This window comes from Lithobates pipiens, unplaced genomic scaffold (genome assembly GCF_037356315.1).
Source record: "Lithobates pipiens isolate NorthernLeopardFrog02 unplaced genomic scaffold, aLitPip1_a1.2 Scaffold_23, whole genome shotgun sequence".
Lineage (NCBI taxonomy): Eukaryota > Metazoa > Chordata > Amphibia > Anura > Ranidae > Lithobates > Lithobates pipiens.
In genome coordinates, this window is record NW_027507785.1 from 43,615,174 (window position 1) to 43,630,496 (window position 15,323).

Below are 15,323 nucleotides of genomic sequence, written 5' to 3' on the forward strand. Positions count from 1 at the left end.
AGGGTAAAGGTGATGGACTGGCCAAGCATGTCTCCAGACCTAAACCCCATTGAGCTTCTGTGGGACATCCCCAAATGGAAGGTGGAGGAGCGCAAGGTCTCCAACATCCACCAGCTCCGTGATGTCATCATGGGGGAGGGGAAGAGGACTCCAGTGACAACCTGTGAAGCTCTGGTGACCTCCATGCCCAAGAGGGTGAAGGCAGTGCTGGAAAATAATGGCGGCCACACAAAATATTGACACTTTGGGCCCAATTTGGGTATTTTCACTTAGGGGTGTACTGACTTTTGTTGCCAGCGGTTTAGACATTAATGGCTGTGTCAATAGCAAAATGAAAGCTGGGCGGTGGCTCTCCCATTCCGACTGGAAGTCAGAAAAAGCAGCTCCTGCGCGCCCCCCCCTGTGATCGGTGGTGCGGTGCGTCGCTCAGATACACCGCCTCACCGAACAAGGTAAAGAGCCTATGATGTAGGCTCTTTACTATGTGATCAGCTGTGTCCAATCACAACTGATCACAGCGTAAAAAGGAAGTGTCAGTTATCGACATTCCTCTATTCACGCTGACAGCGCATGAGGAGAGCCAATAAGCGGCTTTCCTCACAAGGGGGATCCACACTGATAATCAGTGATGCCTGCCAGTGCCCACCAGTGCTGCATATCAGTGCCCACCAGTGCTGCATATCAGTGCCCACCAGTGCTGCATATCAGTGCCCACCAGTGCTGCATATATCATTTGTTCAGAAAAAAATATAAAAAATTAAATACTCAGTGATGATTAAATACCACCAAAAGAAATCTGTCTCAAAAAAAAAAAAAAAGATAAATATTTTGATTGGATACAGTGTTACATGACTGCGCAATTGTCATTCAAAGTGTGACAGCGCTGAAAGCTGAAAATTGCACTGGGTAGGAAGGGGGTGAAAGTGTCCGGTATTGAAGTGGTTAAAATATATGTTCACATTCACCTATTTACAGTGTAAATACAGCCACTGGGATCACTTTTACATTATTCAGCATCGACGGCTAAAAACACTGATACCAATCATGACCCCCCACTTCAACCCAAAGATGTACCCGTACATCCTACGAGCGGGAAGTGGTTAAAAAGGAGAAGTTCACCTTTAAACTTTTTTTTTTTTAAAAAGGTGATAAAAAAAAATAAAAAAAAATTCTGAAGAGCCTGCAGAGCATTGCACCCATGACCAGCAGATTGCAGGTGTAATGCCAGGCTCCTGCGGGCACTGCCAACAGCTTTCTGCCCCTACCTGTGAACTACAAGCTCTCTGCTGCGGTGGCAGACAGGACATGTAGTTCATTCATTCACGGATTACGGTGAATGAATGATGCGGCTGTGTGGGTGGAGTCTCGCATAGCTGTGCCATTTTTAAACTGACAGCGGGTGCGGGTAAAGAAACCCCAACCTGCTGTCATGGGGGGCGGACATCACGGCATGTTACCAAAGGTGAACGTATTCAGCCTTTAAGGTACAATCCTCAGTGATAGAGGAGTAAGGGAGGCCCTGCCCTCACCTAGGAAGAGTTGTCGGTCTTGTGGAGGTCTCTGCCTCCTCTTCTTCCTCTTCATCGGAGTCCGGAGAGGGGGGTGGGAGTCCTCGAGATCGGCCGACGCCTGCAGCCAAATCTTCTTCCTCCTGAGAGAATATTCATATAAAATTTGATATAAAGGGGAAAATAAACAACATAACATTTGAAATAAAGATCTTTATCCTTCTATTAAAGCTTTGTGAATTCTGCCCATAGTCTAATAAGGAGCTGAACATGGCCGGTCTGTTTGCATTGTGTTCTGGAATAAAGAAAGCTGCATTCATCTACTGCCAATATACTGTATACAGCTCATATGTTCTTTCAGGAAGCCGATATTAGTTATCCTCCGAGAGGATATTAACCACTTCAGCACCGGGAAGTTTTTAGCCCCCCTTCATGACCAGGCCATTTTTTGCGATACAGCACTGCGTTACTTTAGGGCTCATTTACACTTGATTCGGCTTCAACACACATTAATGGCCAGTTTACACTTTGCTTCAAAACAAGGCTTCGGGCAGGCTTTTTAAAGCTCTCTGAATGCCAGTCAAAGCTCCTGTCACTAAATAAAATGGTTAGCTTACAGTCCCTGTTTAAACCTGCTTTTGCTTGGTGCATTGGCAAGGCTTCATTGGGGCTTCGATGAGGCTTCATTGGGGCTTCGGTGGGGCTTCCATGAGGCTTCGGTGGGGCTTCCATGAGGCTTCGGTGGGGCCTCGATGAAGGCCTCGGTGGGGCTTCCATGAGGCTTCGGTGGGGCTTCCATGAGGCTTCGGTGGGGCTTCCATGAGGCTTCGGTGGGGCTTCCATGAGGCTTCGGTGGGGCCTCGATGAAGGCCTCGGTGGGGCTTCCATGAGGCTTCGGTGGGGCTTCCATGAGGCTTCGGTGGGGCTTCCATGAGGCTTCGGTGGGGCTTCGGTGGGGCTTCCATGAGGCTTCGGTGGGGCTTCCATGAGGCTTCGGTGGGGCTTCCGTGGGGCCTCGATGAGGCTGCGTGGGGCATCAAGTGAGTTTTACCACAGACTTCTATGGAGGCTTAGAAGATGCTTTGAAGCCCCACTAAGGGCTCATTTACACTTGCTTCAACTTCAACACACATTAATTGCTAGTTTACACTTTCTTCAAAACAAGGCTTTGGACAGGCTTTGTTAAAGCTCCCCGAACACCAGTCAAAACTCCTGTCACTAAATAAAATGGTTAGCTTACAGTCCTGTTTACACCTTGCTTTTGCTTTGCTTCACAAATGATGCCCCATGTAGCTTCAGTGGTGCTTCAAAGCGTCTTCAAAGCCTTCATAGAAGTCTATGGCTAAGCTGGCTTGAAGCCTCACCGAAGCACCAGTGATGCCTCAACGAAGCCTCACCGAAGCCCCAAGCAAAAGCAAGGTGTAAACAGGACTGTAAGCTAACAATTTTATTTAGTGACAAGAGCTTTGACCAGCGTTCAGAGAGCTTTAACAAAGCCTGTCTGAAGCTTTGTTTTGAAGCAAAGTGTAAACAAGTCCTTAATGTGTGTTGAAGTGTAAATGAGCCCTTAGTGGGGCTTCAAAGCGTCTTCAAAGGCTCTATAGAAGTTTATGGCAAAGCTCCATTGAAGCCCCAACGAAGCCTCATCAAAGCCCCGCCAAAGCCCCACCAAAGCCCCGCCAAAACCTCATCAAAGCCCCACCAAAAGCTCAAAGCCCCAAAGCCTCATTGAAGCACCAAGCAAAAGCAAGGTGTAAACAAGACCGTAAGCTAACCATTTTATTTAGTGACAGGAGCTTTGACTGGCATTCAGAGAGCTTTAACAAAGCCTGTCCGAAGCTTTGTTTTGAAGCAAAGCGTAAACTAGTCATTAATGTGTGTTGAAGCCGAAGCAAGTGTAAATGAGCTCTTAGTGGGGCTTCAAAGCATCTTCAAAGGCTCTATAGAAGTTTATGGCAAAGCTCGAATGAAGCCTCATCAAAGCCCCACCAAAGCCCCGCTAAAGCCCCACCAAAGCCCCACCAAAGCCCCGCTAAAGCCCCACCAAAGCCCCACCAAAGCCCCACCAAAGCCTCATTGAAGCACCAAGCAAAAGCAAGGTGTAAACAAGATCGTAAGCCAACAATTTTATTTAGTGACAGGAGCTTTGACTGGCATTCAGAGAGCTTTAACAAAGCCTGTCCGAAGCCTTGTTCTGAAACAAAGGGTAAACTATCCCTAACTGACAATTACGTGGACCTGCCACGCTGTACCCCACAAATAGAGCTTTCTTTTGATGGTATTTGATCACCTCTGCAGTTTTTATTTTTTGCACCATAAACAAAAAAAATACAGATAATTTGAAAAAAAACAAACAAAAAAAAAAACAATTTTTTACTTTCTGCTATAAAACACATCCAATAAAAAAAATAAAATAAAAAAAAATCGAATTTCTTCATCAATTTAGACCAATATGTATTCTGCTACATATTTTTGGTAAAAAAAAAAAAAAAAATCCCAATTAAGTGTATATTGATTGGTTTGCACACAAATGATTGTGTCTACTATGGGATATATTTATGGACTTTTTTTGTTTTTGTTTTCACTAGTAATGGCGACCAGCCATTTTAAGTGGGCCTGCGACATTGCGGCGGACAAATCTGACACGAAGACCCCCCTTTCACACTGGAGCGCGGGCCGAGTCAGCGCCAAGTATAGTTTGCGATTTCAATAACACACAGGGCTCCAAATCAAGCAGAACTAAGGAAGGCAGGCGCCAAAAACAACAACAACAACACGGGAGGTCTGTGCCAGGGGGGGACCTTCACAAGATCAGAGAAGGGACTTAACCCTGGCGGGTGACGCTAGATCTGGCACAACGATTGAACCTGGGTTTTTTTTTTCCCCTTCTACAAGCGCTTGAGTAGCCTGGAGTCCCGTTTGTTACAAAAGTCACAGACTTGAACCCAAAGCTAATTAAAGCGGTAGTCCGCCGGGAGTTCCGCCGTTTTTTTTTTTTTTTTTTTAAAAGCCAGCAGCTACAAATACTGCAGCTGCTGACTTTTAAAATAAGGACACTTACCTGTCCAGCGCGCCCGCGATGTCGGCACCCGAAGCCGATCTCTCGATCGTCTCTCGGGTGCTGCCGCCGCCATCTTGCGTATGGGAATCAGGAAGTGGAGCCTTTCGGCTTCATTTCCCGGTTCCCTAGTGCGCATGCGCGAGTCGCGCTGCGCAATAAGGATGGACGCCGCTGTCTCTGGGATCTTTGTGTTTCCCAGCAGGCAGCGGGGCACTGGCGGAAAGGGGCGGGAACTTGCGGAAAGGGGCGTAATCTACGCCCCTTTCCGCAGAGAGCTATCCCGGAAGTGGGTGCAGATACCTGTACTGTACAGGTATCTGCACCCCCCTCCCCCCTGAAAGGTGCCAATTGTGGCGCCGGAGGGGGGGGGGGGAAGGAGGATTCCAATGAGCGGAAGGTTCACTTTAGGGTGGACCTCCGCTTTAACAGTTTAGTGCATCCCTGTCCTATAAAAGACCATGGCCAATGCTCATTGGCTAGGAATGTTATATAGAAAGAACGCCAAAGAAACCAGAGCTACCTGTAAGATGGAATGCTGTAGAAACCGGAGCTTTTTGTAAGGCACTGCCCTAGAGAAAAAACGGGAAAAAAAAAACACCCACTGACCTGCATCGGGGACTTGGCGTAGTTGTGGTTGTCCAAGAAAGCCGGCAGCCGGGGGGGTTGGCTGGTGGTTGTACTCCCGTTATGAGGGACGGCATTTAGCTTGCTGTACGTATTCGGGGCGGGTCCTTTCTGGGCGGATCCTGCCGTGTCACCACTCACCTCTATGGAGGAGAGACAAGAACAGGTAGGTAGGTAGAGCTGAACGTTGCACAACTGAAGACCAGCAAATCATTCGAGGCAATACCTGAGGCATTACTCTGAGAATTATGACGAGACGACTCCTGGTTAGAGGCCGACTTCGCATTAGGCTTCGTGTCCTCGTTATTCTGACCGTCGGTCGCCTTCTGGGGCTGAATTAATTCTGGTTGGGTCACCCGGATCAACTGCAATGAGAAATAAATAGGTAAAACCTGAAAAGTCTCATAGCATACAACAAAAGTAAAAAAAAAAAAAAAAAACACAATTTGCTAAATCAGCCAATCGCACGGCAGAAACTCAGTGCATTTAGGCATCTAGGACGTGGTGAAGAGGACTTGCTGAAGTTCAAACCGAGCATTAAGCCTCATACACACGATCGGACTTTGTACAAACTTTCCCGTGAATTTCTGTACAAAGGGCGTCGGCCGTGAACTTGTATTGCATACACACGGCAGGACTGTTTTAGCCAACTTTCACCAAATCACGTGGTTTTTCTGCTCTTTACCGCCACCTTTGGTCAACTTCTGTATTGTTGTCTGATCTTTTGCATTGGTTCTGAGCATGCCTGTTTTGTAAAGTCCGATGGTTTTCTGTACACACGATCGGACTTTGCGCCATCGGACTTATGTTGTCGAAAAGATTGTCCGTTTCGTACACGGCCAACAAAAGTCAGATGAAAACCAAAAAAGTTTGTCCGATGGAGCGTACACACGGTCGGATGTTGCCTTAAAACAGCTAATTTGCAAGTCCGATCATGAGTATGGGCCTTTAGAATGGGGAAGGAAGGGGATTTAAAGTGTTACTAAACCCAGGAGCCTGCACTCACTATATCTGGTCTCCCCAGGAGCCTGCATTCACTATATCTGGTCTCCCCAGGAGCCTGCATTCACTATATCTGGTCTCCCCAGGAGCCTGCATTCACTATATCTGGTCTCTCCAGGACTCTGCATTCACTATATCTGGTCTCCCCAGGAGCCTGCATTCACTATATCTGGTCTCCCCAGGAGCCTGCATTCACTATATCTGGTCTCCCCAGGAGCCTGCATTCACTATATCTGGTCTCTCCAGGACTCTGCATTCACTATATCTGGTCTCCCCAGGAGCCTGCATTCACTATATCTGGTCTCCCCAGGAGCCTGCACTCACTATATCTGGTCTCCCCAGGAGCCTGCACTCACTATATCTGGTCTCCCCAGGAGCCTGCACTCACTATATCTGGTCTCCCCAGGAGCCTGCACTCACTATATCTGGTCTCCCCAGGAGCCTGCACTCACTATATCTGGTCTCCCCAGGAGCCTGCACTCACTATATCTGGTCTCCCCAGGAGCCTGCACTCACTATATCTGGTCTCCCCAGGAGCCTGCACTCACTATATCTGGTCTCCCCAGGAGCCTGCACTCACTATATCTGGTCTCCCCAGGAGCCTGCACTCACTATATCTGGTCTCCCCAGGAGCCTGCACTCACTATATCTGGTCTCCCCAGGAGCCTGCACTCACTATATCTGGTCTCCCCAGGAGCCTGCACTCACTATATCTGGTCTCCCCAGGAGCCTGCACTCACTATATCTGGTCTCCCCAGGAGCCTGCACTCACTATATCTGGTCTCCCCAGGAGCCTGCACTCACTATATCTGGTCTCCCCAGGAGCCTGCACTCACTATATCTGGTCTCCCCAGGAGCCTGCACTCACTATATCTGGTCTCCCCAGGAGCCTGCACTCACTATATCTGGTCTCCCCAGGAGCCTGCACTCACTATATCTGGTCTCCCCAGGAGCCTGCACTCACTATATCTGGTCTCCCCAGGAGCCTGCACTCACTATATCTGGTCTCCCCAGGAGCCTGCACTCACTATATCTGGTCTCCCCAGGAGCCTGCACTCACTATATCTGGTCTCCCCAGGAGCCTGCATTCACTATATCTGGTCTCCCCAGGAGCCTGCAGTCACTAGATATGGTCTCCCCAGGAGCCTGCAGTCACTATATCTGATCCCCCCAGGAGCCTGCATTCACTATATCTGGTCTCCCCAGGAGCCTGCACTCACTATATCTGGTCTCCCCAGGAGCCTGCACTCACTATATCTGGTCTCCCCAGGAGCCTGCACTCACTATATCTGGTCTCCCCAGGAGCCTGCAGTCACTAGATATGGTCTCCCCAGGAGCCTGCACTCACTATATCTGATCCCCCCAGGAGCCTGCATTCACTATATCTGGTCTCCCCAGGAGCCTGCATTCACTATATCTGGTCTCCCCAGGAGCCTGCATTCACTATATCTGGTCTCCCCAGGACCATGCAGTCACTATATCTGCTCTCCCCAGGACCCTGCAGTCACTATAGCTGGTCTCCCACAGTACACAGAACATGGAATTGCAATCATTTAATAAATATAAACTGCTAAATATCTTTTCTCATCAGCAGTATGTAGCAGTCTTGTGACTTCTATCAGTGTCTGGTTAAAGCTTGTAGGAGGAGTTTTCACTGGCTGTCCTATCAGGATGCAGGGCCCCTGACCCTCTGTCTTTACAGTACTGATTGGCCCTGTGCCGATCACATGCACCCTCCCAAGAAAAAAAAAAAAAGAAAAAGAAAAAAAGAAAACTCTCAAGCAAAACACACCAAACTGAGCATGTGCAGAGTGACTCCAGTACTCTGTCTTATCCGGACATGTTATGGGGACAATGCAAGAAGGGGAGGATCTGTGCATATAGGATCAAACTGCCTTTTCACACAATGCGGAGGATTAACCCCCTACGTTCCACAGTGAGTATAATAAGGATGCTTTACTGCATATACAGACTGGTTTTACCATTGTGGGTTTAGTAACACTTTAAAGTGATTGTAAGGGTTTGCTTTGTTTTTTAAATAAAAAACATATCATACTTACCTCCACCGTGCAGCTTGTTTTGCACAGAGTGGCCCCGATCCTCGTCTTCTGGGGTCCCTCAGCGGCTCTCACGGCTCCTCCCCACATCAGATAACCCCCTAGGAGAAGCTCTCTCCCGAGGGGGGTTACCGTATATACTCGAGTATAAGCCGAGATTTTCAGCCCCTTTTTTTAGGCTGAAAGTGCCCCCCTCGGCTTATACTCGAGTCACGCAGATCGTTGACCATTCCACTATTCAAAAGCCGCGCCTCCCGGTCTGTGATAGGCGGAACACTCAATTTCCCAGCAGTCAGTGTTCCGCCTATCACGGACATCCGCTCATTCTCATACTACGGACGAGGATGAGAGGATGTCCGTGATAGGCGGAACACTGACTGCTGGGAAATTGAGTGTTCCGCCTATCACAGACAGAGAGGCGCGGCTTTTGAACAGTGGAATGGCCGCCGTCTGTCAGACGAGGAGGAGAGGTGCGGCGCGGCATGGCACACAGAGGCTGCAGAAGGCAAAGAGACAGGTAGGCTGCGATGGACACAGGCATGGACGGGACACAGGCATGGACGGGACACAGGCATGGACGGGACACAGGCATGGACGGGACACAGGCATGGACGGGACACAGGCATGGACGCATGGACGGGACACAGGCATGGACGGGACACAGGCATGGACGGGACACAGGCATGGACGCATGGACGGGACACAGGCATGGACGGGACACAGGCATGGACGGGACACAGGCATGGACGCATGGACGGGACACAGGCATGGACGGGACACAGGCATGGACGGGACACAGGCATGGACGGGACACAGGCATGGACGGGACACAGGCATGGACGCATGGACGGGACACAGGCATGGACGCATGGACGGGACACAGGCATGGACGGGACACAGGCATGGACGCATGGACGGGACACAGGCATGGACGGGACACAGGGATGGACGGGACACAGGGATGTAACAGTAGCTGCTGCATGTCTCACCCTCGGCTTATACACGAGTCAATAAGTTTTCCCAGTTTTTTGTGGTAAATTAGGGGCCTCGGCTTATATTCGGATCGACCTATACTCGAGTATATACGGTACCTTGCAGATGCGCTCCCGAGTCCAGCATTTGCGTTGATAGACACGAATGCCGGACTCAGCCCCCGCCCTCCCCGGGACTCGAATAATTGGATTTGATTGACACCAGTGGGAGCCAATGACTGCGCTGCTATCAATCTATTCAATCAAGAGCCAAGACCCCGTGCAGAGAGGGAGAATGAGTCCCCGCCAACAGAAATACGGGGCTCAGGTAAGTAAAACGGGGGAGGGGGGGGGGGGACAGTCACTGGCAGAAGTTTTTCCACCTTAATGAATAGGATGCATTAAGGTGAAAAAACACGAGGGCTTACAACCCCTTTAAGTGACTTTGGATGTGGCATGGTTGTTGGTGGTAGACGGGCCGGTCCGAGTATTTCTGGGATTTTCACTCACAACCATCTATCAGGATTATAGAGAATGGTGGGAAAAAGAAAATATCCAGTGAGCGGCTGTTGTGTGGAGGGGGAAAATGCCTTGTTGATGTCAGAGGAGAATGGGGCAGACTGGTTCCAGATGACAGGAAGACAACAGTAACTCCAATAACCTCTCGTTACATCCAAGGTATGCAGAATACCATCTCTGAACACACAACACATCCAACCTTGAAGCGGATGGGCTACAGCAGCAGAAGACCACACCGGGTGCCACTCCTGTCAGCTAAGAACAGGAAACTGAGGCTACAATTGGCACAGGATCACCGACATTGGACAATAGAAGATTGGATAAACGTTGCCTGGTCTGATGAGTCTGGATTTCAGCTCCGACATTCAGATGATGGGGGTCAGAATTTGGCGCATGGATCCATCCTGCCTTGTATCACCGGTTCAGGCTGGTGGTGGGGGTGTAATGGTGTGGGGGATGGGGTATCACCGGTTCAGGCTGGTGGTGGGGGTGTAATGGTGTGGGGGATGGGGTATCACCGGTTCAGGCTGGTGGTGGGGGGTGTAATGGTGTGGGGGATGGGGTATCACCGGTTCAGGCTGGTGGTGGGAGTGTAATGGTGTGGGGGATGGGGTATCACCGGTTCAGGGCTGGTGGTGGGGGTGTAATGGTGTGGGGGATGGGGTATCACTGGTTCAGGCTGGTGGTGGGGGTGTAATGGTGTGGGGGATGGGGTATCACTGGTTCAGGCTGGTGGTGGGGGTGTAATGGTGTGGGGGATGGGGTATCACCGGTTCAGGCTGGTGGTGGGGGTGTAATGGTGTGGAGGATGGGATATCACTGGTTCAGGCTGGTGGGGGGGTGTAATGGTGTGGGGGATGGGGTATCACCGGTTCAGGCTGGTGGTGGGGGTGTAATGGTGTGGGGGATGGGGTATCACCGGTTCAGGCTGGTGGTGGGGGTGTAATGGTGTGGGGGATGGGGTATCACCGGTTCAGGCTGGTGGGGGGGTGTAATGGTGTGGGGGATGGGGTATCACCGGTTCAGGCTGGTGGGGGGGTGTAATGGTGTGGGGGATGGGGTATCACCGGTTCAGGCTGGGGGTGGGGGTGTAATGGTGTATCACCGGTTCAGGCTGGGGGTGGGGGTGTAATGGTGTATCACCGGTTCAGGCTGGTGGTGGGGGTGTAATGGTGTGGGGGATGGGGTATCACCGGTTCAGGCTGGTGGTGGGGGTGTAATGGTGTGGGGGATGGGATATCACCGGTTCAGGCTGGTGGGGGGGTGTAATGGTGTATCACCGGTTCAGGCTGGGGGTGGGGGTGTGGCGGTGCTGGGGATGGGCACACTTTGGGCCCCTTAGTACCAATGGAGCATGGTTCCACCAAGAATGAAGGCCAAAGGCTCCTTCCCTCTTCTTCCCATTTCTGCTACACTGAGGTGACTATTAGGAATTGATGATGTAAATACCAATTTTACAGACAGTAATAAATGATCTCTGTAGAAAGGTGAGGGTTCATCTGCCTGAGTAGCTCCCCCCTTTAGAAAGCACAGGGTGACATTATTTTCAGGCGGGATATTCGGTGCCGCGGATCGATGGGTTTTACCTGCTGTAAAGCCTCCAGCACGGTCTGTCTGTTCATCTTCAGGACATTCAGCCGACTCTCGTATTTCAGCCTCCGGTCCGGCACCACGGCCATCAGGTTAAATCGAATGTCATGATACGGTTCCCTGCGGGGGGAATAAACAATAATTATTATACTGGAGACAACTGTGCTGGATAACCATCTCCTGACCTCTGACCTCCAGGGTGCGTACCCCGCCGTGGCCAGGCCGATCCGCTCCATTATCACCCGACGCGCTTTGTCCGTCCACTCCTCTTCCTCCGCCCAGGGGCCTGGAGAGAGAGAGAGAGAGAGAAGAAGAGCCATCAGCAAACATGAGGAAATCGGGCAACACAGTTAACCTTAAACTACGTAGAGGGTTCTTTACTGTAAGAGCGGCAAGGATGTGGAATTCCCTTCCACAGGTGGTGGTCTCAGCGGGGGGCATTGATTTTTTCAAGAAACTATTAGATAATCACCTGCACAACATACAGGGATATACAACGTAATACTGACATATAATCACACACATAGGTTGGCCTTGATGCACTTGTGTCTTTTTTCAACCTCACCTACTATGTAACTATGCAAAAAGATTTCTGATTAGATGATTTATACAGTATTCATTATCCAATCAGAAGTGATTTATTTTATTTACAGACCCAGGAACTCCTCATAATGGGCACAGCGGGTGTACAGACCCGGGAACTCAGCACAGGGATGGTGGGAACCCCTCATAATGGGCACAGCAGGTGTGCAGACCCGGGAACTCAGCAGAGGGATGGTGGGAACCCCTCATAATGGGCACAGTGGGTGTACAGACCCGAGAACTCAGCACAGGGATGGTGGGAACCCCTCATAATGGGCACAGCGGGCGTACAGATCCGGGAACTCAGCACAGGGATGGTGGGAACCCCTCATAATGGGCACAGCGGGCGTACAGACCCGGGAACTCAGCACAGGGATGGTGGGAACCCCTCATAATGGGCACAGCGGGTGTACAGACCCGGGAACTCAGCACAGGGATGGTGAGAACCCCTCATAATGGGCACAGCGGGCGTACAGACCCGGGAACTCAGCACAGGGATGGTGGGAACCCCTCATAATGGGCACAGGGGGTGTACAGACCCGAGAACTCAGCACAGGGATGGTGGGAACCCCTCATAATGGGCACAGCGGGTGTACAGACCCGGGAACTCAGCACAGGGATGGTGGGAACCCCTCATAATGGGCACAGCGGGTGTACAGACCCGGGAACTCAGCACAGGGATGGTGGGAACCCCTCATAATGGGCACAGCGGGTGTACAGACCCGGGAACTCAGCACAGGGATGGTGGGAACCCCTCATAATGGGCACAGCAGGTGTGCAGACCCGGGAACTCAGCAGAGGGATGGTGGGAACCTCTCAATGGGCACAGCGGGTGTACAGACCCGGGAACTCAGCAGAGGGATGGTGGGAACCCCTCATAATGGGCACAGCGGGTGTACAGACCCGGTAACTCAGCAGAGGGATGGTGGGAACCCCTCATAATGGGCACAGCGGGCGTACAGACCCGGGAACTCAGCACAGGGATGGTGGGAACCCCTCATAATGGGCACAGCAGGTGTACAGACCCGGGAACTCAGCAGAGGGATGGTGGGAACCCCTCAATGGGCACAGCAGGTGTACAGACCCGGGAACTCAGCAGGGAGATCTCACCAATGAAGTACCCGAGTGATAGCAGACAATGTTAAGGGTTTATCCCCCCCCCCAGCTTCCACCATACACTGGACTCTCCAGGCTCGGAGTGCATTACCATGATCGATGGGGTAGACCTTCAGGCCGTCCAGCTCAAACAGCCTCCCTTTGATGGGAACGTAACTGACGAAATGAAACGCCTCCATGGTGCGGACGGCGCTGATCCCATTCTGCTTCTCAGGTAGGTGACGCGGCTCCGGCCTGCGGGAGACACACAGCACAGCATCAACCAGGAGCTTTTTTTATCAGCCTAGAAAATATGTAGTAATTAGGGCTTTGTTGACGCTACAGATTCTATCAAGGAATACAAATCTTCCCCACGATTGGCTGAGGTGAAGATCATGACATCACTTGCCTGCATCTCCACCTCAGCCAATCAGAAGACTCGCATTTCTTCCAGGGAGTCCCCCGCACTGCTGCTGGAACACAGCGGAGCCCAATGTATGGAGCTGATGCTCGATACGGTTTATACAAACAAACCGAGGAAAAAAACCGAGGAAAAAAACCGAGGAAAAAACCAAGCTTTACTTACCACCAGCCCACAGACAACCAAATAACCTAACAGTATGCGTTAAAAACAGGGGTTTAGTCCGCACCAGATATGGTTTGCACAGCGCTGATCTCGGCCCCGGCAATTGGTAAAAGGAAAATAGTTTGTTTGGGTCAAAAGAATGATTTCAAGCGATAGCGAAGCTGGAGTTGAGGTTTACCGCCTTAGCAAACGATGAGGTGAGCTGCGCTGTGTTACAATGTAGCATCGCCTGCAGTTCTGTGCAACAAATCTCACTGCAGCATTGCAATTAGGGTTGCACCGATACTAAGTACCGGTACTGATATGGAGTATAAATGCCAAAGTATCGGTATTCATGCAAATGCACCGATACCTGAAACTGATACTTGCAGGCTCGGCTCTTTCAGCTGTCAGCGGGTCTCCCCTGTGTTAATCAGTTGCCGACCAGCGCACACGGCGATGTACGTCGGCAGAATGGCACGGGCAGGCAAATGGGCGTACCTGCACGTCCCTTTAAATTTGCCGCCCTGCCATCGGGAGCGCGCCGCCAACGGCGCGCTCCCGCGCTGGTCGGGACCTCCGTGAGTCCGGTCACGGGACCCGCGGACTCGATCTCCGCAGGCATACCCGCGATCGTCTCACGGAGCGGCCGAATGAAGAAATGCCGTTGTAAACAGCATTTCTCCATTCTGCCTAGCAACTAGTGACGCTGATCCAATCACATGGAGCAGAGATCAGTGTTCACTAAATTAAAGCCCAGCCCCCCCCCACAGTTAGTAACACCCCCCTAGGAACACTTAACCCCTACACTGCCACCCACTGGTTAACCCCTTCACTGCCAGTGTCATTTACACAGGAATCACTGCATTTATATAGCGGTGATTACTGTATAAATGACAATGGTCCCAAAAATGTGTCAAAAATGTCCGATGTGTCCCCCACAATGTCGCAGTCACAATAAAAATCGCTGATCACCGCCATTACTAGTAAAAAAAAAAAAAAATATATTAATAAAAATGCCATAAAACTATCCCTTATTTTGTAAACGCTATAACTTTTGCGCAAACCAATCAAATCGCTTATTGCGATTTTTTTTTTACCAAAAATATGTAGAAGAATACGTATCGGCCTAAACTGAGGGAAAAAATTTTTCTTTAATATATTTTTGGGGGATATTTATTATAACATAAAGTAAAAAATAATGCGTTTTTTTCAAAATTGTCGCTCTATTTTTGTTTATGGCGCAAAAAATAAAAACCGCAGAGGTGATCAAATACCACCAAAAGAAATCTCTATTTGTGGAGGAAAAAAGGACGTCAATTTTGTTTGGGAGCCACGTCGCACGACCGCGCAATTGTCAGTTAAAGCGACGCAGTGCCGAATCGCAAAAAGTGGTATGGTCTTTCACCAGCAAAATGGTCCGGGTCTGTAAGTGGTTAAAGAAGTCCGGTAATTGAAGCTGTCAAAAAAAAAAAGCAGCCGGCAAGGTTATTTAAAGCGGAGTTCCAAAGACATTTTTTTTTTTTAAATGTATTTCTTAGGATCATTACATTGACTAATGCCACTCACTTATTTGGTTAATTTCGCCGCTAGATTATAGATTATAGATGACTAAATGCCTTATATTCTGCAGTCTCGGCAGTTCCCATATTGCTGGTGGGCATGTGAAGCCCACAAGCGGTGCGCTGCAACTAAGCGACCAGCATGCACAACCCGTTCTCGCGCATGCGCCGTACGCATCTGACGTTG

The 15,323-nt window shown here is 50.2% G+C and overlaps 1 protein-coding gene across 3 annotated transcripts in view; it reads right to left on the reverse strand.

Annotated features, from left to right (window-relative positions):
- The window catches only part of BAP1 (BRCA1 associated deubiquitinase 1), a 31,901-nt gene that overhangs the window by 5,338 nt on the left and 11,240 nt on the right, over positions 1-15,323 (reverse strand). For 2 of the 3 annotated variants that reach the window (XM_077451487.1, XM_077451485.1), the window contains exons 7-12: positions 13,122-13,264; positions 11,540-11,618; positions 11,329-11,452; positions 5,420-5,558; positions 5,176-5,336; positions 1,530-1,651 (exon numbers count right to left, since the gene is read on the reverse strand). In XM_077451487.1, the coding sequence (XP_077307613.1) occupies positions 1,530-1,651; positions 5,176-5,336; positions 5,420-5,558; positions 11,329-11,452; positions 11,540-11,618; positions 13,122-13,264 (768 nt within the window). Of the gene's footprint in view, positions 1-1,529; positions 1,652-5,175; positions 5,337-5,419; positions 5,559-11,328; positions 11,453-11,524; positions 11,619-13,121; positions 13,265-15,323 lie in introns of all 3 variants that reach the window. The other variant, XM_077451486.1, reaches the window with a different exon arrangement.